This window comes from Oryzias latipes, chromosome 6 (genome assembly GCF_002234675.1).
Source record: "Oryzias latipes chromosome 6, ASM223467v1".
In the NCBI taxonomy this organism is placed as follows: Eukaryota; Metazoa; Chordata; class Actinopteri; order Beloniformes; family Adrianichthyidae; genus Oryzias; species Oryzias latipes.
Window position 1 is genome coordinate 31,077,357 of NC_019864.2, and position 22,418 is coordinate 31,099,774.

Below are 22,418 nucleotides of genomic sequence, written 5' to 3' on the forward strand. Positions count from 1 at the left end.
GCCAAATTACGAAAATAAAAGTTTTCTTTAGGTTTCCATTTTGTTTTTCACAAAGAGTAAAAATTCTATGCATGGATATATAATCTTTTTTTAATTATCTTTTTCCTTTTAGGAATTTAGAATGTAGAAAAAACGGATATTATGGGGGTGCACGGTTTGCGCTCTTGCCTCACAGCAAGAAGGCCCCTGGTTCAAGCCCCGGCTGGGGGACCTGAACCAGAACACCAACGGGGGACCTTTCTGTGTGGAGTTAGCATGTTCTCCCCGTGTATGCGTGGGTTCTCTCCGGCTTCCTCCCACCGTCCCAAAACATGCTTCATAGGTTAATTGGCAACTCTGAATGGTCCCTAAGTGTGAATGTGAGAGTGAATGGGTGTGTGATTGTGGCCCTGCGACAGACTGGCGACCTGTCCAGGATGACCCCTGCCTTCGCCCACAAGGTGCCGGGAACAGAGTTTCTGTTCGGGACCATCCTAAGTAAAAATGAAGTAGTTCAAGTCTCAGAACAACAGAAGCAGCTGGTCTGTGAATTCACGAACAAATGATGGAAAAACAGCCACAAATTCATCACTGACACCATTTTTGCTGATTTTCAACTTTATTATAAAAACATAGTTTTTGGTTTTCACAGTTTTCCTTTGCTTTCTTTTTTATAAACATGTTATTCATGGCTAAACTTCATATTCACAAAAGTGTCTTTGCTAATAAGAAACACGAATTCTTTCTACTGAAACTGGAACTGCAGCAATATTTAAGATTAATTTCTGCTTCAAAAAATACAAAAGCTCCAAAAACGATTAACGTCTGTAAATCTTTTGGATTAATGACACGACTTAAGTCTCGCATCATCTTTTTTTTCCCCTTTTGTTTCGTTTTTTTTATTTTCTATTTTTTATTTCCTTCTGTGATTGCTTTATTTGGTTATTATTGAACACCAGTTTGTTTAAAAAAATGATGATAGTTATATTTCTGTTCTTAATAGTTAACATTCTCAGAAGCTCAAAACAATTTTATTCTATTCAGAACTGTGTTTTGTTCAAAATCTCGTCTTTTTTTATTGTATTCTGCAAATGTTCAATAAAAAAACCAAACAGAAGAAGCTGCGTCACGGAGGTCTTCCTGTTTGGAGATGCATCATCAGTCATGTGGGAGGAACGGTTGATGACTTTTTCTTGTTTTGCTTTTGCACATTTCAGAAAACTCACCTTCCACGTTTTTCAAGACTCCTCTGAAAGGTTTCCCTCAGTCTGGTTGTTCCTGTCTGGTCTGGTGACGTTTAGCCTCCACTTTTGAGGCTTTCGCTTTAAGACGAGTAGAGCCGCTGGGCGTCAGCCTCCAGGAGACCAGCAGCCAAAAACTCTCGTTTCACAGGAAACGGAAAGTTATTTTTCAGCTTATGTGGAGGAGCATGGCTTGCAGCTCGGACCTGCTGGACTGCTCCATCTGCCTGCAGCTGCTGGAGGAACCGGTGACCACCATCTGTGGACACAGCTTCTGTCGACAGTGCATCGAACGGTTCTGGAGCTCCAAGGCTGAAGGATCGAGCAGCTGCCCTCAGTGCAGGAGGACTTTCCGCTCCAGGCCTGCTCTGCAGAAGAACATAGTCCTGGTGGGCTTAGTGGAAGACTACAGGAGGAGAACTGCTGCTGCTGATGAAGATGATGACGGCTACGCCGGACCTGGAGAGGTCCAGTGTGACATCTGCAAGGGCAGGAGGAAGAAAGCGGACATGTACTGCCTCGTTTGCTTGGCTTTTTACTGCCAGACTCACCTGCAGCCTCATTTGGACGTGGCGCCGCTGAAGAAGCACAGCTTGGTCCAGGCTTCCACGAAGGTCAAAGAGCACATCTGCAGACGCCACGACAGACGTTTGGAGATGTTCTGTCGCTCCGACCAGCAGCTTCTGTGTCCGCTGTGTGTTTTAACACACAAGGCTCATGACATTGTGGAGATCAAAGAGGAAATGGTGGCAAAGCAGGTAGATCAGCTGTGAGGCTCCATCCGTCTCTGCCCGTCTGCGGTTCCTCTAAGTTCCTGGATGTTTGCTTTGACAGAGACAGGTGAGAAGGAGCCAACAGGAAACAGAGAACAGACTGACGGAGTCAGTGGGTGAAATGAAAGAGTTGAAAAAGGCTGCAGACTCCATCAGTGTGAGTACTAAGACATTCCTCATCCTGGCTGATGATGGCTGAATAACATCTTTATTTTTAGAACGGCACAGGAGGGAAAGGGTTGAGAAACATCAGCCAACATTCTTCTGTTTCTGAAGATGAATGCGATGCAGATGTTTCTGTGAAGGACCGCTGAGGCGGAGCCTTTCTGCAGCTGCATGTTTTCCATGTGAAAGGATCCCCATCATCAGCCTCTTCCTGAATTTCCTTGACGTTCTGATGAAAACTGAACGAAGGTCATAGGTCTGCAGTTTAGGCTTCTTTACATGACTTCCTCTCTCAGAGATTACTCGCACGTAACCTTAAGGTCACAGTTCCATGTTCTCCAGAGGCAGAATTCCTGGTTGTTCCTGGAATTCCTGAATGCTGGCAGAGTTTTCATCATGCGTCTTCTCCGATGGGACTAACTGTTCCTCTGTTCTGGAGACGCCATCTCTGTCTTTAGGACTTTCAAACTTCCCTGCCTGGTACAGCTGATGGATGGGGGGGGTGTCGTTCTAAGATAAATGGGGGGGGGGGGGGTCTACTGGAGACCTACCCTCTATCTGCTCTCTTCCTCATTCATGGATGTGAATGTTTTCCAACAGAAGGTCTGTGTTGGTTTTCTGTCCTCTCAGAGCCACACGTCATCACTGAGCACTGATTCAAGTCTAACGAGTCGACGTTTCTATGGCAACCACTCTCACCAATCAGGAGTGAGCTTGATGGAAGACCACACCCCTATGGAAAGTGGGCTACATGAAATCTGTCAATCAAAAGTTTCAAAAGGTGGATGTGAGGGCCATCAGACTCCACCTACTTTTATTGAAGCCTCTGATTGGTCAGTTTATAACTTGAATAACTTCAACTAAGAAAATAAGAGGATTATCAAAAACATTTTTAAAAAAGGTTCTTGGGAGAACGGTTCTTCTGACCGGTAGAAGGACTGAGTAACAGCTGTTTATTTCTCTGTAGCAGTCTTTGGGATTTTGGCTTCTTGGAGCAACTTCCTGATTGGAACGCAGGGGGGCGGGGCCACTCAGTCCAGTTCTTCTATACAGTCGATGGTTGTCATCGTACGGCAATTAAAAAGCCTTCAGTGTGATCTGAAGGTCATTTCTGTTGTCATGTTCAGATTTTTCTCTTTAGTGTTTACACCACATGTATCAAACTCAAGGGCCGGGGGCCAAATGTGGCCCTCCATGTCATTTTATGCGGCCCGCGAGAGCATAAACGTATTTATTTCTCAGAATAAAAAATAAAAATTGGTGTGTATTTATTCATATCTAGGAGGAATCAGACTTGAAATATCGGATTGGGACTTAAACACTGTCCATAACCCACCTGACAGAATCAAATGTAAAAGGATTTATGCTAAAGTAACAAACAAACATATGTCTTTTATAAAACTTTAATTGTCATTTAAAAGTTAGAATACATAAATAAATGAGTTATTTAACATTGAGGAGTATTTACATTTATTTTTCATTACATTTAGTTACATGTATAAGTTATATCTGGCCCTTTGAACACGTGGTGTGGGGACGTACGGACTGTTCACCAGCACTGTTCGCCTGATGTGGAGTTTTTGTTGCTAAAGTGCCGTCCCTACTACCTGCCAAGGGAGTTTACAGCTGTGTTTTTAGCTGCAGTTTACATTCCCCCGCGAGCCAACACTGCAGCGGCTCTCGGCGAGCTATATGACGTCATCAGCGCTCTAGAGACGGCTCACCCTGATGCTGTTTTTATTGCTGCGGGCGACTTTAATCAGTGCAATCTCCGGACCGTATTTCCCAGATATTACCAGCATGTTAACATTCCCACTCGTGACAAGAACATCTTGGACCATGTTTACACAAACATAAAGGGTGCATACAGGGCCGCACCCCGCCCCCACTTTGGACACTCGGACCACATCTCTTTGTTTCTGTACCCAGCCTACAGACAAAGACTCAAACAATCTAATCCAGTCACCAAACAGGTTCAGCTCTGGACCCATGAGACTGAGAGCACATTGCAGGACTGTTTCATGACAACAGACTGGGATGTGTTCAGAGCTGCAGCCACTCTGGAGGACTCTTCTGTCAGCATACAGGATTATGCTGACTATGTGACTGGATACATCAGCACTTGTGTGGGAAACATTGTGCCCACCATCCAAGTCAGGAAGTTTCCTAATCAGAAGCCCTGGATAAACAGCCATGTACGTCACATGCTGCGTGCTCGCTCCACTGCATTTACATCTGGCAATGAGTCCGAGTACAAAGCTGCGAAGTACGGCCTGAGAAAGGCCATCACAGCAGCAAAGAGGCAGTACAGAGAGAAACTGGATGGCTTCTATTCTACTGCTGACTCTGGCCGCATGTGGAGGGGCCTACAGCACATCACGGACTACAGAAGCAGCACCAGCACCATCAGTGCTGCAGACAGCCTGCCCGACGAGCTCAATGCATTCTACACCCGCTTTGAGACGTCCACCCCCCACACGGAGGGACCATTATACTCTTGGACAATTACACCCCCCTCACCCCCACCAGACGTCTCATCAGCCCAGGTAAACAAAGCCCTGAGGAGGATCAACACTCGCAAGGCAACCGGTCCGGACAACATTCCTGGACGAGCCCTCAGAGCATGTGCTAACGAGCTGACAGACATTCTCACCTCCATATTCAACCTGTCCCTCAGCCAAAGAGTGGTCCCCTCCTGCTTCAAGAGCACAACCATTGTTCCCCTCCCCAAGAAGAGCCCTCCCACCTGCCTGAATGACTACAGGCCAGTAGCACTCACTCCGATCATTATGAAGTGCTTTGAGAGGGTGATGCTGACCCACATCCAGAGCAGCATTCCAGACACACTAGACCCCCTGCAGTACGCATACCGGCCCAACAGGTCCACCTCAGACGCCATCGCTGCAGCACTGCACACCTCCCTCTCACACCTGGAGAATAAAGACTCCTACATCAGGATGCTCTTTATTGACTACAGTTCTGCTTTCAACACGGTTGTTCCCCACAAGCTCACCCACAAACTGTTCTCCCTTGGAATACATCCCATCATCTGTGACTGGCTCCTGGACTTTTTGACTGGCAGGCCTCAGTCTGTCAGAATAGGGAACAGGACTTCAGCCAGCATCATCACAAACACTGGCACACCACAGGGCTGTGTTCTCAGCCCAATCCTCTACACCCTGTTCACCCATGACTGTGGGGCCTCTCACAAGGACAACATCATCCTGAAGTTCGCCGACGACACCGCTGTGATAGGACGCATCACTGGCGGGGACGAAGCAGCCTACAGGAGGGAGGTGGCCAGTCTGGTGACATGGTGTGGGGACAACAACCTCACCCTCAACACAGACAAGACAAAGGAGATGATAGTGGACATGAGGAAGGAGAGGAGGAACCCTCATCAGCCGCTTCTTATCCGAGGTCTGGAAGTGGAGAGGGTGAGCAGCTTCAGATATCTGGGGTCCACCTCAGCCAGGACCTCACCTGGACACTAAACACGTCACAGCTGGTGAAGAAAGCTCATCAGCGGCTGTACTTTCTGAGGAGGCTGAGGAGGTTCGGCATGTCCCCGAAGATCCTCAGCAACTTCTACAGCTGCATGGTTGAGTCCATCCTGACCAGCTGCATCACAGTGTGATACAGCAGCTATACCGCTGCGGACCGCAAACGCCTGCAGAGAGTGGTAAAGACTGCGTCCAAGATCACCAGGACTCCTCTTCCCTGGCTGCAGAGCATCTACAAACGAAGGGTCTGTAGGAGAGCTGCCTCCATCGTCAAGGACCCCACCCACCCGCAACGAGGACTGTTCACTCTCCTCCCCTCAGGACGGAGGTACAGGAGTGTGAAGTGCAGGACCACCAGACTCAAGAACTCTTTCTTTCCCTCTGCCATCAGACTCCTTAACAGCTGACTGGAGTCTGGAAAAAACAAACTGCACCTTTGCTTATCCTAATTGCTGCTACTGTCATTGTCACTTTTGCACATTTGCACTTTTACAACTGCCACTCGACATCTTGTGTTTTTGTGTGTATGATGTGAGTGAATTGTTTTTGTTTCCTCTATACTTTTGGGCATTCGGAGCAGACAGCAAAGAAAGAATTTCATTGTGCAGGGAAACCCGTTTCTTTACTGTGCATATGATAATAAACCCTTTGAATCTTGAATCTCTTGAATCTTTGAGGACAGCCGCTATGCTGATGTGGCCCTCAGTGAAAATGAGTTTGACCCCCCTGGTTTACACTGACAGACTGGAGGATCTGGTCCGGAGTGCAGTAAAGTGGAGCGTGACGCTGAGTTGAAGGTGTGCCAGAAGTACTGCACACCTGTGACAGACCAGAGAGCACAGCAGCAGGAAAAACATGCTGATTGTGGACAGCTGGGGGTTCAGGGGGGTGGGAACTCATGGCCTGTACAGACGGTTAAACCAGTTTGGTTTAATCCAATCCGAAGTGGATCGTAACAACGTTGAGCTGTTTGGAATAAACTGAGTTCAAGCAGATTTAACTTTGTCTTTGTTGGGCTTGACTCCTCCTGATCTGCATGGAAGCTCTTCAGACGTTTCTAAACTAAACTGTAAAACAGCTTCAGTACATCCAGAACGCTGCTGCTGGAGTCCTGACTAGAACCAGGAAGTACCGTCACATCAGGTCTCTGCACCGGCTTCCTGTGCCTCAAAGAAATGACTTTAGAGCAGCTCTGCTTTTTTCCAAGTCTCTCCGTGGCCTTGCACCATGCTACATCCCAAAGTACATCCCTGAGGTCCTCGGACTCTGACGACTTCAGGGACCGGCCTCCTGCGGGATTCAGGACTGAACTAGGAGAATCAGCGTTTGAGTCTCCCTGAGACTGTGGGACCGGCCTCTACTGGGTTAAGGTTCAAATCCAGACTCAGAACATTCCTGTTTAGCCGTGTAGATGACTGAAGGGTCCTTATCCTCACCTCTGTTCATGTTCTCTTCTCTTTCCTTTATTTTAAAGTGCATTTTATAATGATTATGTATGTTTTTATGTGTTGCGCTTTTAATGCATTTTCCTGTTTTGTGAAGCACTTGTGCACTTATACGGATAAGCTTGCCTTGCCTAAAGGGAACTGACTGAAATGAAAATGATTGACGCTTTTTCTTTCCTCCAGGATGCTGCCTGGGAGGCGTGTGACGACTTTGAGCGACAATGCGGCGAGCACATCCGGTGGTACTCGCATTATCTGGATGAGAAGTGCACGGAGATGAGAGAGAAGGTTGGACAGCTGGAGAAAGCCGGTCTGGACCGGACTCGGAGTCGCCGGGGGCAGCTGGAACGGGCCGTGAACAGGTTGAAGGGGTTGCAGCATGAGCTGTCCCAGCTCTCTCAAACGGATGATCCAGTTCAGTTTTTTCAGGTAATTGACTGATTTTGTGATCCGTTTGTAAACTCTTCCTCTGAGGGCTTCTGCTCTGCCGTCTTCTGCAGGGGTTTCAGGCTCTCTCGGACCTCCTGGAGTTCAAAGGTTCTGAAGAAAAGCCCGATTCTTCCCAAGAGTTGGTTTCTGAATGCAAGGAGAAGCTAAAGATCATGTGCACCAAAGAAAAAGCTCTTTTATTTCATCAATCCGCCCAAAAGGAGTGTAAGTATGATGGTTTTTCTGTCCTTCGCTGGCTCGTCTTGTTTTTGAAGGTGTTTTTTCTCTGTGAAAGTTTTAAGGATTCCCAGGAACCAGAACTGGAAAGTCTCCAGAAAAGACATCTGTGCCTGGTCCAAGTGTGAGTAACCTGAACATTTAGGAACGAAAGCTTCACCAGGTGACGACTGAACGTCTGCTTTGTCCCACAGATGCTGACTTGGAGCTGGATTTGAACACAGCTCCTGCTTGTCTTTCCATATCAAAAACAAAGAAAAGTGTTTTCTGGGGGGACGACAACCAGGTCGACTCTGATCACCCAGACAGATTCACCTACTTTTACCAGGTTCTGTGCCAAAGAGGCCTCAGAGAAACCTCTTACTGGGAGGTGTCATGGGATGGTGGCATCGTGGAGGTGGCTGTGTCGTACATTGGGATACAGAGAAAGGGCTCGGGGGGTCTCTGCTGTTTCGGTCACAATAAATTATCCTGGAAGTTAACGTGCTCTCATTCTGGCTGCACGTTCTGGCACAATAAACTGCACAGAAGTGGGATTCCTCCGGCTGCCTGCAACAGAGTGGGCGTCCACCTGGAGTATGAGGAAGGCAGGCTGACCTTTTACAGCATTTTAGACCCTGAAACGATGGTGCTGCTGCACCAGACCCAGACCGTCTTCACGGAGCCCGTCTATCCCGCTTTCTCTGTTGATTTGGGTGCAAAACTGAAGATCTGCAACCTGAAGGCTTCTTCAAAACCCTGAAACCTGCGGCCAGGACGATGCGAGCACCGAAAAAGAAAAGATTTAAATCGAGATCAGCATCAGGTTTACTAAACACACTCTGTCCTGGTTGACAAACAAAAAAAAAATCTTTAAAAATCATAAATTTGAGATAATAGTTTAAGAAACCAGCTTTATTGGTAGAATTATTTTTGAAAGTATAAAAACAAGAATTTTTGTTTTTCACTTGATGGTCAGAAAAACGACGACAGAAGAATACGACGGACGACCGTCTCCAGTCTCCTTCTGAGTCAGGCCTGGGTCTGCTTTGGTCCTGGTTCCCCAGGCCCAGGCTTGGGGGGGGGGTTCTGGGATGGGCTGATCATATTTTAATGCCCTCCATCGGTGAGCAGGAAGTCTGAAAGACAACTTGAAGTCCAGACGCCACGATTCAGAGTCACCTGGATGTAGGAGGCCCTTCATTGTCCTGCATGCAGCAGTTTGTTGGTGTTTTATAGCTTTGCTTATCTTTATTTGCTTTACATTCTCATGTGCTTCTTCAGGGTTTGAGGCGCCGGCCTCCAGAGGATCAGAAGGAAACTTTGGAAAAAGTTTGTCAGTATCATATAGTTTCATGTTTGAAGATAGAAATCCATTTTCTGCCTCACTGTATTTGGATTTTAACCAGCAGTAAACATCACAGTGTAACCCTCCTTTATTCACTCTAACATGCATGTTTTTTACCTAAAGTTTTTATCCTGTTCAATTCAATTTTATGTATATAGCCTAATATTTACCACAATTGTCATCTCAATGAGCTTCATCCTGGTTTGAAGCTGGTCATTGTTGTTTTGTGTGGAAGTGGAATTTTGGGTGAAAAAAATCACTGACAAAAAAAAACAGATGTTAAGTTACTTTCAGTTGAATTTAAAACAAACAAACAAATGAGATCCTTTTAAAGAATTGCATTGAAAATAGCAAAATGCATTTTAATTTGAATTATGGTACCAAATACCAGTTACAATTTCAAATGCGATTGATTTTGTTTTTTTATTTAAAATTTTACTTTAAATAAAATGTATTTTTAAATTTTTCAGATTCATTTTCCAATCCGTTTGTTCCCTTTCGGGGTCACAGGCTGCCGGAGCCTATCCCCCCCGCGGGCGAAGGCAGGGGACACCCCGGACAGGTCGCAGGGCCACAATCACACACACATGCACACGTACACTCATAGAGTAACCAATGAACCTATGGACGGTGGGAGGGAGTCGGAGACCCCGGAGAAAACGCATGCATGCACGGGGAAAACATGCAAACAGAAAGGCCCCCCACTGGTGTTCTGGTTCAGGTCCCCCAGCCAGGACTTGAATCGGGGACCTTCTTGTTGTGAGGCAAGAGCGCTAACCACTGCGCCACCGTGCAGCCCATTTTCCAGATTGAATAGTAATTTTTCACATTGAATTGTCACCTTTGAATTCTGGGTGAAAACTCCCTCATGCAGACAACAACACGCAGCGCCACCAGCAGGAAGGTCACACGGCCGGGTCGGTGGTGTCGTAGAAGCGCAGAGGGGCTTTGCAGCTCCGGGCTCCTCCTCGCACGCTCAGGTCCACGTACCTGCACACGGGCAGGACGACTCCAGCTCATTTCCCTTGATGCTTTGGGATGTTTCCATGATGCCCTACCTGCACGACACTCTCCAGAACAGCAGGGTGTTCACAGCCATCAGGGTGGACAGGATGAAGAAGAACCCCTCCAGATTCCCATCTTGAAGTGAATTTGGGTAGAAGTCACCTGTTGGAGTAGATGTTTGTAGTTCACAGTTATTCAGGCTAAGAGGACAACATGCAACCTGCAGTTTGATTCCCGTTGCACCTCCTGAGACGGCGTGCACCAGCTGAAGGATGAGGGCTCCTAGAAAACAGCCCCCTCCGTAGGACAGGGTGAGGAAATGCAGGGAGATTCCTCTGATGTGGCTCGGGGTCAGCTGGAAGGAAATGAGGGAACCTGGCAGAGAGGACGGGTGGTTAGGAAGGAAGTCAGGAGGAAAATGCCACCATGGATGCTCCTTCACGCACATGCAGGGGTGACGAGGGCTTCTGCCACGCCCAGCAGGACGTACTGAGGCGCCAGGTGGAAACACGGCATGGACGACACCTGCAGAACCTTTCCAGACAGAGTCTGCTCCACCAAGGGGTGGAGCCTCCTCCACATCTCCGACACGCCTGCCCCCAGAACAGACAGAGCGGCACACGCGTGTCCCAGAGCTGGAAGGGGAGGATGGACAGGGGGGGCTGGTGAGAGAGGGGCTGCAGAACGAGGGTTGTGATGTCAGGAGCAGAAAGGGAGTGAAAGACACGCCAGAACTTTTAGAAGAAGATGCTATAAGCTCGGGTTTGAGTAGAAAGGCGAACTCAGCCGTACCTATGAGCTTTGCAGGAGCCAGAGGAGTTTTCCCCGTCGAGAGGAGGTAGGTGGTCACAAACTCAGCCAGTGGAGCCAGCAGCAGCAGGGGCAGGATGCTGACCACGTTCATGGTGCCGATGGGCAGCAGCAGGACGTCCAGGTGCAGGTTGGAGTTCATGGCCTGAATGTAGTAGCCGGAGGGGATCTGCGTGACGCAGGCCCTGTACAGCAGCTGCAGCCCGTAGAGAGGGAAGAGCTCCGTCAGGACTTTGACGCTCTCCACATGCCTCTCACTGTACCGACCGCCGTTGTTCTCCTTGGCCCGGTCCAGCCAAGACACCACGTCTCCACTCAGGTGGCGACGGTGGAGGCAGCACATCTTCAGAGAGTTCAGAAAGACTCCCAGCGTGGTCAGCAGAGACCCTCCTGAGACACACAGAAGAGCCAGGGAAGGATGCGAGCCTGCAGGAGCTGCTTGCTTTGGGTCAGGGCCTCCTGTCACCTTTTCTGGGTCTGTAGGTGAGTTTGCTGCGCGTCATGTGGATGGCGATGAGAGCCAGGAGCACAGAGGTGAAGGGGATGAGGAAGCCCAGGTTCTGAGCCACAGACTGCTGGATGTAGGCGATGCCCAGAAACACCACCGTGGAATTCAGGTTCACCAACCAGTAGAACCTGAATCCAGCAGAGCAGAACGTCAGACGTTTGCAGAAGCTGCAATGTCCACGCCGGGTGAGTAAAACCTGCCAACATTTCTAAAGAACAGGTAACAGCAGTCCTCTTGATTGTTGTCTTTTGTTGTAATATTCATGTTTTCCAACCTTTTGGATACAAAGCCTTCAGTTTTTAGCCCAACAGCATCTTCTACTGCAGGATTTCTCAACCATCAGCTTCTCCTTTTATAATAAAGCTGAGGTTAAGATGACATTTTTATTCAGATCAGTCTGTGCAGATGGAAAAGTACAGTTCTGTTTACGTCTGCATCTGTGAGGAGGTTTTGAAGCAGGTTAATTAACAAATTTGAATTTTTATAAAATTGCAGCATAAGTGAAGATGGACGGCATTGTCTTCAGTCGCTGTTAAAATGATTATTCTAGATCTTTCCCTTCAGTCTGTGACACATCATTATGAAAAGCCTTCTCATGAATTTGTTCATGAGTTCCTTTGGGGACTAAGATATCCAGAAATAAAGATGAAATTAACCAACTGAACCATTTTCTTTTATGGTTATCAGAATTTGTCATCACGCCTAAATACATTTTGGAGAATTTGACAAAATCTTGAGACATCTTTTATAATTTGTGGTCCCATTGAAAGAACACCTGACGTCAAGCGGTTCAGGGAGAACCTTATTGACCCGGTAGAAACTATATTCTGGTCTCTCTGGACGCTCTGCTTCCACGCCACCCACCAGTTGAAGAAGGACAGCAGCTGGTGTTGGTTGTAGGTCTGCAGGCTGTAGGCCCCCATGGGACAGAGAACGGCCCGGATGCCGCCGATGCCCAGCGCAGCAGCCAGGAGGCCGGTGTAGAACAGGATCTGCTGCTCCTGCGCTTCCAGCCTGTGGAGCATGTGATGAGTGTCGATGTAGAAATCCTCAAAGGGGAACGCCACCACAGGCAGCATGACCGTACCTAAAGAGGACAGCAGTGACGAGAAGACGGCATGGCAGCAGCAAGAAGAAACCGGACAACTGAGCATCAACTTTGAGGGTTTCGTGTTTTGTTTTTTTGGGGCCCTGTAATGTTTGTAGGAACTTCTCTTACCAAAGAAATGAAGAAGAGTGCACAAGTAGAGCACTTTAGTTCTACCTAGGACGGTTTCTGCGAACCAGCCGACCAGGACGGGGCTCAGGGTGCTGGCTCCGATGAAGCACAGGTTGACAGTTGCTGCCAGGCGGTTGTCGTAGCCCAGCTTCACGGTGCAGAAGAGAATCATGTTGCAAACAATCCCAAAGAATGTGAACCTTTCACACAACTCTACCAGCAGCACACAGATGATAACGCGGAGCTTTTTGCTGGGTTTCCTCTGGGATCTCCGCTCCGGAGGAAGACCCTGGGACAACCGTGGCGCCGGGCTCCTGCCCTTCAGCAGAATCTGAAATTCTCCGGCCGCCATAGCAGGAGAAGGGCCCGGCGGCGTCTCCGTCTGCTGAGGAGCGCTGAACTGAAAGAAGCTTCCTGCTGCTGTGTGACGCAGGCAACAGCGGCACAATCTGGAATCCCACAAGCTGGTGTGACACTGAACCACAGGCACTCGCTGACCGGCTGCTGGTAGATCTCCCTCCGAACTATGTGATCCTGATGGGAATCTAACACTCTGTGCAAAATTGCATCTAGAAGGAATGAGAGGTGGGGGTGATTTAGAGAACACCCCCAGTAAGTTGTTGGAACCAACAGGATCTCCAGCTTCAAGACAGTTACTGTTAAGTTATTGCAGAAATGATCTGAAAATGTTTTCCTGTTACAGTCTGGATCAATGAGGAGCTTCAACTCCCCATCATTAAAACCAGCTTCATTCCAGTCTTAGAATCTGTCTTCCATGTAATACTTTGGTGAACAGGTGTGAGGCTCCACGTGTTTCCAGGTGTGGAGCGAAAAGGTCATGGACATGAGCTCAGGTGGAGCTGCACACAAATCACCTCCCGGCGCTTGTGTTTGCACGCCACGTTAAAATTTAACCCTGAGAGATTTAAGAAAACCTCAAAGTCATGTCCTACGGTACTTAAGGGGAAAAAAGATTTGTCATTAACTTACCCAGAATGCATCAGTGCTTTGAGCAGCCGCGCAGTGTTGATGCACACACTCAGAATGTGGCGTGTCTCTGTGAAAGCGTGACCCGCTGCATGAGCTGCCTTTGGGCCCCAATTAGGCTCAGAACGTTAATTGGGAAAGAATAACAAGATTTCGGTTTCAACCGGGACAGAACTGTGGGATAAACAACCAACCAAGAACAGACATTCTGAAGCAAAGAATCTTTTTTAAGAAAGCTCTAAAGTGTGACATGTTTTTTTTCAAAATTACATCAAATATAAACTCAAAAAACATGTAGAGAAAGGAAAAAAGGAAAAGTATAAAAGGCTTATATATTTGTGGGGGAGTTTGTGCTTGTGTGCTATAATACTAACATATATCTTTGTACATAAATAAACTACATTTTAGTTGTTTATTTTGATGTATCTACTTTAATCGTCTAAATAAAAACGCAGAGGAACTGTTCAAATCTAAATTCACTATATTTATTTTCAATATTGCAAGCGTCATCTGTCGGATTGCTGAAAGTTGAACAAGACCAAAAAAGGGCGTCAGGCGTCACCATGGAAACGGAGACCGCGTGCCTTGGCTCTTGGAGGCGTGGCCTATCAAAGGAATAACAAAGTTTTTAAACGTTTCCCGTTTTCCTCTGTAAATCCACCGCTGAATGTCCGGAGCAGGACCGAAGGTTTTTTCTACACAGATAAGTCTTTCTAGAGATGAAAAACAATAAAACCTTAATCTGTGTGGCGCGAAAATACGAGCTCGTGCTATTCTTGCTAACTGTTTGCTAACGTTAGCCTAGCCTAGCTAAAGCGTCATTTTGATCCCGCTCTGCGTTTGTTTTCCGGCTTTCGTTGGTTCTTGTAACGTTTCTGAACACTAGTTTGCAACATTTAGAGGCTTCCACCGCAGAAATCTGGGTCCACTGACCGGAAAAAGGATGCCAAACTGTCCGGTGTCCGTGTCGGGGGGGTTCAGCTCAACCCCGGTTAAGAGCAACCGAACGACGGAGCTCATAGCCGGGGAGTCTACCGGAGACGAAGACACGTTTTCTCTGCTGTCTCCCATCTACCACGACAGCTTCGACAGCGACGGAGAGGAGCTGAACTCCAGCCCCATCCGGCTGCAGGGACCCGGGTCTCCAGACAGGTACTGCTGGTCCTGGTTCTGGTTCTGGTTCTGTCTTTCTTCCATCATCTCAGCTTCTCTGGAAGCATCAGAAAGTATCTCGTCAGCAGCTGCAGAGTCCTGCTGATCTCAGGTTCTGCTGAATGGAACATCTGGTCTCTTTTTCTTCCACTTCTTCTGTGGATGAGAGGAACCCAGACAGAACCCACAGAACATCTCACTGTTCTGATGTTTGAAGGGGATCGGTTACTAAGACAGTTTTAAGCTCCGCAGCTCTGATTCTGTCTGTTTCTGAAGCTCTTCTAGATGTGAGCTTCCTAAATCTTCTCTGGAGCCGTCTGCATCCCAGCCGTCTGCATCCCAGCCGTCTGCAGCCCAGCCGTCTGCTGCCCAGCCGTCTGCAGCCCAGCCGTCTGCTGCCCAGCCGTCTGCAGCTTCTCTCAGCGCGTGGGAAACATGGGTATTGAGCAAAGCTAAAGAGGAGCGACTTAAACTGGAAAAGAAGGCAGAAGAAGTAAGTTTCTTGTTGCAGTTCTTTCTCCGTTCCTCTTGCTTCTTTCTTTCACGTCTCCTCATCCTGTATCCCAGGAACGCATCCTGAAAGAAAAAGAAGAACAGCAGGAGAAGGAGCAAGAACGGAAAAGGATGGTCATGGAAGAGAAGATTCAGGAATGGCTGAAAGTGAAAAGAAAACACGTAAGAAACAGTCAGTTTCAAGTGATTTTAGTGACATGGTGATGAGGGCTGCAGTCATTCTCTGCGTTCACATAGAAGATGCAGGAGCAGCTGGTGAAACACAGAGCAGAGGAGGAGAAGATGCAGAAGGAGATGGAGAAACAGAGGGAGGTTGAGCAGAAAGCTCAGCAGAGGTATAACGTCTGGCTGCAGAAGAAGAACCAAGAAAAACTACAGAAGGAAAAGAAAGAGAAGGCAATAAGACTTCCTGGAAACCAACATTTCTCAAGGATTTTTCTCAAAACTGGGTGAAAAATCTTCATGCGTCTGACGATCTAACAGGAAATAGCAGTCCTGAAGGGGGAGCAGGAGGAGGAGCGCCGCAGGAGGGCAGAGGAGAAGTTTAAGGAGTGGCTCGCTAAAGCCAATGAGAAAAGCAGAGCGAGTCCCGAATCCCCTCGTCACCAAACGAGTGAGTTCCCCTGAAGGACTCACCAGAGCTCCTGCCTGAGATGCAGCCGCCGTTTGTTAGTCTGGATGTTTACAGGAAGTTCAGAAATATGTTTCCTTTAAGGTCCCTACGACAGACTGATCCCAGCTCCCAGCTTCTACAACCCAATCCCCTGGAAGCCCATCCACGCCCCTCCGGAAAACCCGCAGAAGAAGACGCCTGTCCAGGGTCAGGGTCACCGCGGGGCTTTAAGACGGTCAAACGCTGGGAGCACGCCGCGTCTGCTGCAGAGGAGATGACTTACTGTGTGGCCCTCAGAGGCCCCGAAAGCTTCAGAAGCTTTGGAAATCAGAAAAGCCTCTGAAGCCTCAAAAGCCTTTAGAGGTTTCAGAGGCCTAAAAGCCACAGAAACATCTGAAGCCTCAAAAGCCTCAGAAGCTTCATTTCATCATCTTTGGAGCTGCTGTCACATTCAGTCCATATTGCGATGGATTCATCCGTTTTTCAGGATGTCAATACTTGACTTTACTTTGAAAGTAAAATAGAAAAATAAAAGTGATTTCAGAGTCCGGGATCATGTTTTCTGTCCTCCAGACTCTGAACTTGTTCTGTGTTTGCATAAAAGCTGCACATTCAGAGCCCGTCTGGCACACAAAGCTCCTCTGAGGTCCGGTGATGCAGCAGAAGGAGCCGGCTGCTCAGCGTCGCTCACACGCCGCCATTGTTTGGCGTCCGGCTGGATCTTCTGCGGGCTGAGGTGACAGCAGGGAGCAGTGTGGGGGAGCGCAGGGAGGTCGGAGCGGCGTGCTCCGTCTGGTGAAGGTAAAACGTTGATGTTTGTTCCAGAGCGCCTGACGGGAATGTGTGGACGAGACGGCGGTGAGCGCCAACAGCTGATCAGATAAAGACCTCCGTCTCTCTGCTTCCTCAGATTTATGGGAACATGGAAATGTTTAACCAGCCAACGGGGTCATGAATTATTCACAGACTTGTTCCTCCTTTTCCAGGTATCGCCACCTGTTTGGACAGAAAACTGAAGCTCCAGGATGCAGTGGTGCATGTGGGCTGGCGGCTGGAGGTCACACCTGCAAAGGCAGGTAGTGGGCGTGTCCATCATAGAATGAAAGTGAGAAGTCCAGAGGGCACAAATGCAGGCTGAAGTCTGAGGCTGGGATGAAGAACCGGGCTTTCACCTGTCAGGTGGAAGGATTTGGATCCTCCTGAGGGATCCCCTCCTTTTCTTCAGAGGGAAACCACCGGTCCTCACTCTTCTGTCCCGGTGGCTGTTTTAGGAAAAGGCTGTCTGGCTGACATGTTCCGGCTGTCCTAAAGGAGATTCTCCTCGTCTTTTTCTGGAGGATGTGACTGTAAATTGTGTAAATAGTTATTGTTGACTCAACAGAAGGCGCTGGTCGAGGCGCAGAGCTGTGAAAGCCGCTGTTTTTGTCAGCATGCAGTCTGCCTGCTCGGACAGCGAGGACTCCTTCGACTTTCTGTTCAAGATCATCCTGGTGGGGGATTCGGACGTGGGGAAAACCTGCCTGGTCCAGAGCTTCAAGTCTGGCGTTTTCATGGAGAAGCAGCAGAACACCATCGGGGTGGACTTCACCGTTCAAACCATGGATATTGACGGGAAGAAGGTGAAGGTGGGTCTTCTGTCTGTCTGGGATGTTTTCTGACAGTTCAGCGCAGACTAACGGGTCAGTTTGGACGACGCTGAAGTTAGCTTCCTATTCACAGCTTCTGAAGGAACATTCTTCACAGTGAGACCACCTAGGTCCAGGTCCTGTTAAAAACCGCTGGCCCTGGACTGCTCAAACCAGGATTAAATTAGGATTGAGATAGTAAAGAATACATAAACACATTGTTTAGTCTACAGGGCCTGTGGTTTTGGAACAGGACCCGGTTCTGGGTGGTCTCAGTGGAATGTTCGCTTAGTGCCCCATGCCATCGGAAGCTGTGAACAGGAAGCCAACTTCAGTCGTTTTGTTTGTTGTGGAAACGACGGTTCTGGTTCCAGGCCGTTTCTGATGCTGGTCCTCCCTGTCCCGGACTCTGAAGGATCCCGGCCTTCTTCTCTTGTCTATTTGGGAAACTTTGATGAGAAAATAAGGAGAACATTGAATTGTCTAAATGGCGTGATCAGGCTTCTGCCAGATAATGATCCTGTTTTGGTTTCCTCCGCGTCCCTGTCAGCGTACGGCTGAGTCCCACCTGGGTTTGAGCAGAACCCCGGTCTTTTTGCTCTTTCTTTTGCAGATGCAGGTCTGGGACACGGCTGGACAGGAGCGCTTCCGCACCATAACGCAGAGTTATTACCGCAGCGCTCACGGAGCCGTGGTGGCCTATGACATCAGCCGGCGCGGCACCTTTGAGTCAGTTCCTCACTGGATCAGGGAGGTGCAGCAGTACGGAGCGGCCAGCGTGGTTCTGGTTCTCGTAGGTAAGAGGCAGACCTGCAGAGGCTCAACGGTGCTCCTGGGAGGAGCAGACGCCACACAAGTGGCAGAGAAAGAACTAGAAAAAAAACCTGCTGCATGCAAAATATTCTTTTATTTTGAAAGGGCTGCAATCACAGATATTCTGAGTACGTTTAAAAGTATTTAGTAAAACTATAAATGAAACAAAAATGATGTAAATGAATTAGATTCTGTTTCTGTGCAGAGGCGGATGGAAGCTTGATGAGCAGAAAAGTCCTTCCACCTTCTTGACTTTAGGGTTCTCACTTTAATTGATTTGACAAATGACAGAACATTTCAGAAATGTATTAAAAATATACATAAGATAGAATGAGAGAAGTCAGTAAAAACAGAGCCGGCCGTCACTCCAGGACCCATCGGCTGAGCCGTACGACCAGCAGATCCTCACCAAAAAACATATTTCTGTCGGCACGTTTTAGAGAAAATCATTCAAACGGAAGAAAAACCCGAACAGAAGCTCTGAGAAGAGATGAAAACAAGGAAACTGAGACAAAATCGCAGTGAAGAACGGATTTTAAGATTTAAGGCATATCTCTGTTTGTGCACTACATTATTTTATAAAAAATATCAAAGATCTAGAAAAATATGAAACGTTTATCTGAGAAATTCTTCATCAGGGCTCTTTTTCTTTTGATTGGTTTTAATTAGTTTTTGCATGAATGTGCACACGCGTGTACATGTGCACATACACAAACAGAAGGATGTCTTTGGCATCGTGCTGACTCATTGTGCTCCACGTTTCTGCTCTGCTGCAGGCAACAAGTCGGACCTCCACCTGCAGCGACAGGTGCTGTTTGAGGACGCGTGCACGCTGGCAGAACACAACGGCGTGCTGGCGGCTCTGGAAACGTCCGCCATGGAGGCTCAGAACGTGGAGGCCGCCTTCGTCCTGATGGCCCGGGAGCTCATGGCCCGTAACGGCCCCAGCGTGGCGGAGGAGGCCTCGCAGAGCCCGGCGCCCCTAAGGGGCAGCACCCGCCCCCTCCACGCCAGCGCCCCCACGCACAAAAAGTGTGGCTGCAGAGCGAGCTGAAGGAGGGGGCAAAGTGTTGGGGTGAAAAACGGGCCTCTGATGCTCGTTTGAGTTTTTAGCATTGAAGCTTTTATTTTGAAAAGTTGAAGTGCTTTTATTTAGAAAACATTCCTGACTGTTGCTGAGGAAACTGAAGCTGCGTTCAGCTCCTCTTCCCTTCAGAATAAAATCCCTCCTGCTGTTCGAATGATGTCAACAGAATATTTGAGGACGATGTCAGACGTTCTCCTCTGTGACCAACGCAGGGAAACTTCTGAGCCTCTCTGGATCATTCTGGCCGTTTTTAGGAAGAACTGAATTAAAACGTCTGCCTTAAAGAAACAAAAGCTCTTCATCCGACATCTGCACTTCATCACTGATTCCTGTGTTTCAGTGCTTAAACCGCACATTCTGGCTGAGGTCGCAGTGATGGACGCTCTGCTCTGGCAAACATCAGAGGTTCTGTGAGGTGCTGGCTACTCCAGGGGCCGCCCCTCCTGCTGGAACACCAGCTCCAGCGCCTCCTTCACGTCGTGGACCAGGAAGGACGGCTGCGTCAGGCCCGGGTCGAAGCGGAAGTCCCGGTGGCCGTGGTAGACGTGGCGCTCGGTGCCGGGCCGCGCCTCCTGCTGGTCTCTGCTGTACACTCCTGTGCACACCAGGATGGAGCTGCAGGCCTCTGGGAGCTCCGCCTCCGACCCGTTCACGTCAGCAGCTCCACCCAGTTCTGCCGGGGACACGTTCGCGGCTCCTGCTGGACCTCCTCCGTCAGCCCGCCTCTGACGACGGGCCTGGAGGTACTGGTTGTAGAGGTTGGCGCCGTAAACATCTGACATGAGGTTATCGCTGGAAGACAGGAAGGAGAAACCCGGTTTTGTACTGACAGCTGAACGGATGGTCTTAAAGATCTAGTGGAGACATGGGCCGGTACCCTATGGCGTACAGCCTCTTCACCGGTCCACTCCACCCGAGCTTCTCGGCCTGCTGTCGGATCAGAAGCTCGGCGTAGTTGTAGGTCACCACGCTGGGTTTACCGATCAACGCTTCGTACTGCAGCTGGCGGCCCGTGACCTTCTGGTACAGATTCTCCAGGCACACCAGGAACATGCCGTGACCAAACCTGCAGAGGAGGGAAAACCCGTGAGAGAAAACTCCACCAAACTCAGAACCGGGGTTCCTAACGGCCTTCTGGACCTCGGGTTCTTCGCCTCCGCCATCCACAGCAGGTCCATGTTGCAGGCCAGAACCGGGATGTGGGGCTGCCGGGCCGTACTCCAGGGTCTGTCCGGGTCTCCGTTTGTTAGCAGAACGTCAACAATAAGCTGGAGATTGGTCTCCCATCGGACCGGCTCTCCGAACAAAACAACGGCTGCAGGGTGGAAGAAGCAGGTGAAGAACACCTGGTCTCCACGGAAACGGCTCCTTTCAGGCGTGCGATAAACTAACCTTCTATTGGTCGTAAACCTCTAGTGGGAGGAACCTGAAACACAACGTTCACAATGAACCCAACATGGAACCGTCTGAGCCGAGACCAGAGGGGTTCAGTCCCACTCACAGAGTCCTTGGGTCGTCTGCTCTGGTCCACCATATCCAGGACCGGGTAGGCCTCTCTGAGCGTATCCATGGTAACCACATCCTCAAACCCCAAGCTGACGGTTGGTGAGTTAAGGCAACACAAACGTTCAGAACAAACTTCAACCTTCAAACGGTGCAGCAAAGACCCAGAACATGCAGGAGGAGGATACTTGTGTGCCACGTCCTCAACCGGACCCTGACCCGAGACCAGAACGTGCTTCTGGTGGAACTTGGAGAAGACTCTCAAAGGACTGTGGGACAACACCACCTGGTCTGGAGACACCTGTCATCAGCAGCAGGTGAGGTCAGAGCAAAGCAGCAGCACAGAGCTCCCTGATGCTGCTGATGATGATGAGGGGCGTTACCTCCACCTCCAGCAGCTGGGACAGATGTTCCGCTTTGGTGTCCCGCATGCAGTTCCCCGCGTTGGTGACGAACACCACCGGAACCTTGTACCTCCCTCTGCGGTCCACCAGCTTCCTGAAGACGCGTTTCGCTGCAGGGATGGGCGTCCCGCCGCGGACCAACACCCCGTCGATGTCGAAGAGAAGGCCGAAGGAGCCGCAGCCCTGGGGAGGGAGCTGCCGGGGGGGGGGGGGGGGGGGGGGTGTTGATCATTAACGCTCTGAACGTTGACACACTTTGTTCTCTGAACGAGGTTCAGCTTTAGGCAGCGGATTCCCGCCGAAGGCTCAGACACAATAACAACACATGATGATGAATAAAAAGCGTAAAAGTCTTCAAGCGGCGCGTGCAGCTTCCCCGGCTTTACTCACAGCGCTGTAACTTCTGCAGGGGGGGCTCGCTGCCCCCTGACAGCTGGATCTCAGCAGCCGCCAACAGCGACTCCAGCCCCCAAATCTCTGCATGGTGTCAGCGGGCACGTGCGTGGAGAAGGCGCGCGAGCGGCCAAATGTGACAGCCGGGGAACCGGGTGAGGACCTGCGCCGCGGTTACAGCCGCTCCGCACCTGCGCACTCCCTCGTGTTTGACCCGCCGCGGCATCCGTCGCTGCTGCTGACGGCAGAGAACCACTTCCAGGTTGAATCCTGCCCGCAATAATCTGACCTAAACTCTAGAAACGATCATCTAGACTTTATGGATTTATTGTAATTTATTTGCTTTCAGTCCGTGTTTATTTTTATCTTTTAATCATCTTTTTGCGCCTTTATTTCTCTAAATGTTTAGTTAAAATATTTTTATAGTTTGAAATTAAATAACCCCTAATGCTCTCGTGTGAATACGAAACTCAGTCATAATCTATATGTGTAAAAAGAGTTTCAAAGTGTTTACGTCCGACCAAGACGCTTGATTTATTTGGCGCATGCGCATAAAGTTTTGATCAGGTTTTTTGTTAAAAACTTTATTTATACAGTTAAGCTTTGTAAAAATGTATTTCTGAAAGAGAACATTAGATTAATATTATTTTAGATACGTTTATGAACAAGTTTGTGTAATTTCTCTGA

At 48.9% G+C, this 22,418-nt stretch overlaps 5 protein-coding genes across 11 annotated transcripts; 3 read left to right on the top strand and 2 right to left on the bottom strand.

Moving 5' to 3' along the window:
• Positions 1–347: 347 nt before the first annotated feature.
• Positions 348–8,621, top strand: LOC101166870 (E3 ubiquitin/ISG15 ligase TRIM25-like). Its single transcript, XM_011476644.2, has 6 exons — positions 348–1,978; positions 2,055–2,150; positions 7,290–7,535; positions 7,607–7,760; positions 7,831–7,896; positions 7,967–8,621. Exons 1-6 carry the CDS (start codon positions 1,397–1,399, stop codon positions 8,512–8,514), a joined length of 1,692 nt encoding a protein of 563 aa, XP_011474946.2. The 5' UTR covers positions 348–1,396; the 3' UTR covers positions 8,515–8,621.
• Positions 8,622–9,804: 1,183 nt separating this feature from the next.
• On the bottom strand, positions 9,805–14,065 carry slc15a5 (solute carrier family 15 member 5). 3 transcript variants are annotated; one of them, XM_023956142.1, is made up of 8 exons: positions 12,642–14,065; positions 12,287–12,509; positions 11,381–11,550; positions 10,897–11,304; positions 10,551–10,781; positions 10,348–10,479; positions 10,158–10,266; positions 9,805–10,089 (listed from the first exon to the last, which is right to left on the bottom strand). In XM_023956142.1, the coding sequence occupies exons 1-8, from the start codon at positions 12,991–12,993 to the stop codon at positions 10,005–10,007; spliced, it is 1,710 nt and encodes a 569-aa protein (XP_023811910.1). In that variant the 5' UTR covers positions 12,994–14,065; the 3' UTR covers positions 9,805–10,004. The 3 variants fall into 3 exon arrangements, with proteins under 3 accessions (XP_023811910.1, XP_023811909.1, XP_023811908.1); XM_023956141.1 differs by having other exon boundaries at positions 10,551–10,739; positions 12,287–14,022; XM_023956140.1 differs by having other exon boundaries at positions 12,287–14,022.
• Positions 14,066–14,227: 162 nt separating this feature from the next.
• ccdc34 (coiled-coil domain containing 34) lies at positions 14,228–16,454 on the top strand. 3 transcript variants are annotated; one of them, XM_011476537.3, is made up of 7 exons: positions 14,238–14,780; positions 15,057–15,103; positions 15,149–15,273; positions 15,348–15,455; positions 15,531–15,689; positions 15,777–15,906; positions 16,009–16,454. In XM_011476537.3, exons 1-7 carry the CDS (start codon positions 14,572–14,574, stop codon positions 16,182–16,184), a joined length of 954 nt encoding a protein of 317 aa, XP_011474839.1. In that variant the 5' UTR covers positions 14,238–14,571; the 3' UTR covers positions 16,185–16,454. The 3 variants fall into 3 exon arrangements, with proteins under 3 accessions (XP_004069922.1, XP_011474838.1, XP_011474839.1); XM_004069874.3 differs by having other exon boundaries at positions 14,228–14,780; positions 15,057–15,273; XM_011476536.2 differs by having other exon boundaries at positions 14,228–14,780; positions 15,057–15,273; positions 15,534–15,689.
• A 122-nt stretch (positions 16,455–16,576) lies between these two features.
• On the top strand, positions 16,577–19,585 carry LOC101163003 (ras-related protein Rab-19). Of its 2 annotated transcripts, XM_023956158.1 has the most exons (4): positions 16,577–17,252; positions 17,336–17,531; positions 18,145–18,328; positions 19,121–19,585. In XM_023956158.1, the coding sequence occupies exons 2-4, from the start codon at positions 17,337–17,339 to the stop codon at positions 19,396–19,398; spliced, it is 657 nt and encodes a 218-aa protein (XP_023811926.1). In that variant the 5' UTR covers positions 16,577–17,252; position 17,336; the 3' UTR covers positions 19,399–19,585. The 2 variants fall into 2 exon arrangements, with proteins under 2 accessions (XP_023811926.1, XP_023811925.1); XM_023956157.1 differs by having other exon boundaries at positions 16,577–17,531.
• hdhd5 (haloacid dehalogenase like hydrolase domain containing 5) lies at positions 18,418–22,344 on the bottom strand. 2 transcript variants are annotated; one of them, XM_004070215.4, is made up of 8 exons: positions 21,729–22,322; positions 21,318–21,533; positions 21,123–21,235; positions 20,933–21,026; positions 20,824–20,857; positions 20,572–20,746; positions 20,309–20,497; positions 18,418–20,223 (listed from the first exon to the last, which is right to left on the bottom strand). In XM_004070215.4, exons 1-8 carry the CDS (start codon positions 21,819–21,821, stop codon positions 19,854–19,856), a joined length of 1,284 nt encoding a protein of 427 aa, XP_004070263.3. In that variant the 5' UTR covers positions 21,822–22,322; the 3' UTR covers positions 18,418–19,853. The 2 variants fall into 2 exon arrangements, with proteins under 2 accessions (XP_004070263.3, XP_023811914.1); XM_023956146.1 differs by having other exon boundaries at positions 20,824–21,026; positions 21,729–22,344.
• Between the last annotated feature and the right edge of the window lie 74 nt (positions 22,345–22,418).

Excerpts from the sequence above, each read along its gene's own strand:
- ccdc34 (XM_004069874.3), top strand. The coding sequence starts at position 14,572 with ATGCCAAACTGTCCGGTGTCCGTGTCGGGGGGGTTCAGCTCAACCCCG. Across the intron at positions 15,274-15,347 it reads TGGAAAAGAAGGCAGAAGAA|GAACGCATCCTGAAAGAAAA; the intron begins GTAAGTTTCTTG and ends CCTGTATCCCAG. Across the intron at positions 15,907-16,008 it reads ATCCCCTCGTCACCAAACGA|GTCCCTACGACAGACTGATC; the intron begins GTGAGTTCCCCT and ends GTTTCCTTTAAG.
- LOC101166870 (XM_011476644.2), top strand. The coding sequence starts at position 1,397 with ATGTGGAGGAGCATGGCTTGCAGCTCGGACCTGCTGGACTGCTCCATC. Across the intron at positions 7,536-7,606 it reads ATCCAGTTCAGTTTTTTCAG|GGGTTTCAGGCTCTCTCGGA; the intron begins GTAATTGACTGA and ends CGTCTTCTGCAG. Across the intron at positions 7,897-7,966 it reads CATCTGTGCCTGGTCCAAGT|ATGCTGACTTGGAGCTGGAT; the intron begins GTGAGTAACCTG and ends TTTGTCCCACAG.
- LOC101163003 (XM_023956157.1), top strand. The coding sequence starts at position 17,337 with ATGCAGTCTGCCTGCTCGGACAGCGAGGACTCCTTCGACTTTCTGTTC. Across the intron at positions 17,532-18,144 it reads TTGACGGGAAGAAGGTGAAG|ATGCAGGTCTGGGACACGGC; the intron begins GTGGGTCTTCTG and ends TTTCTTTTGCAG. Across the intron at positions 18,329-19,120 it reads CGTGGTTCTGGTTCTCGTAG|GCAACAAGTCGGACCTCCAC; the intron begins GTAAGAGGCAGA and ends GCTCTGCTGCAG.
- slc15a5 (XM_023956140.1), bottom strand. The coding sequence starts at position 12,993 with ATGGCGGCCGGAGAATTTCAGATTCTGCTGAAGGGCAGGAGCCCGGCG. Across the intron at positions 11,305-11,380 it reads CACCTACAGACCCAGAAAAG|GAGGGTCTCTGCTGACCACG; the intron begins GTGACAGGAGGC and ends TGTGTGTCTCAG. Across the intron at positions 10,480-10,550 it reads AGCCCTCGTCACCCCTGCAT|GTTCCCTCATTTCCTTCCAG; the intron begins GTGCGTGAAGGA and ends CCTCTCTGCCAG.
- hdhd5 (XM_023956146.1), bottom strand. The coding sequence starts at position 21,821 with ATGCAGAGATTTGGGGGCTGGAGTCGCTGTTGGCGGCTGCTGAGATCC. Across the intron at positions 20,747-20,823 it reads AGGTTTACGACCAATAGAAG|CCGTTGTTTTGTTCGGAGAG; the intron begins GTTAGTTTATCG and ends TCCACCCTGCAG. Across the intron at positions 20,224-20,308 it reads AAGAGGCTGTACGCCATAGG|CGATAACCTCATGTCAGATG; the intron begins GTACCGGCCCAT and ends CCTGTCTTCCAG.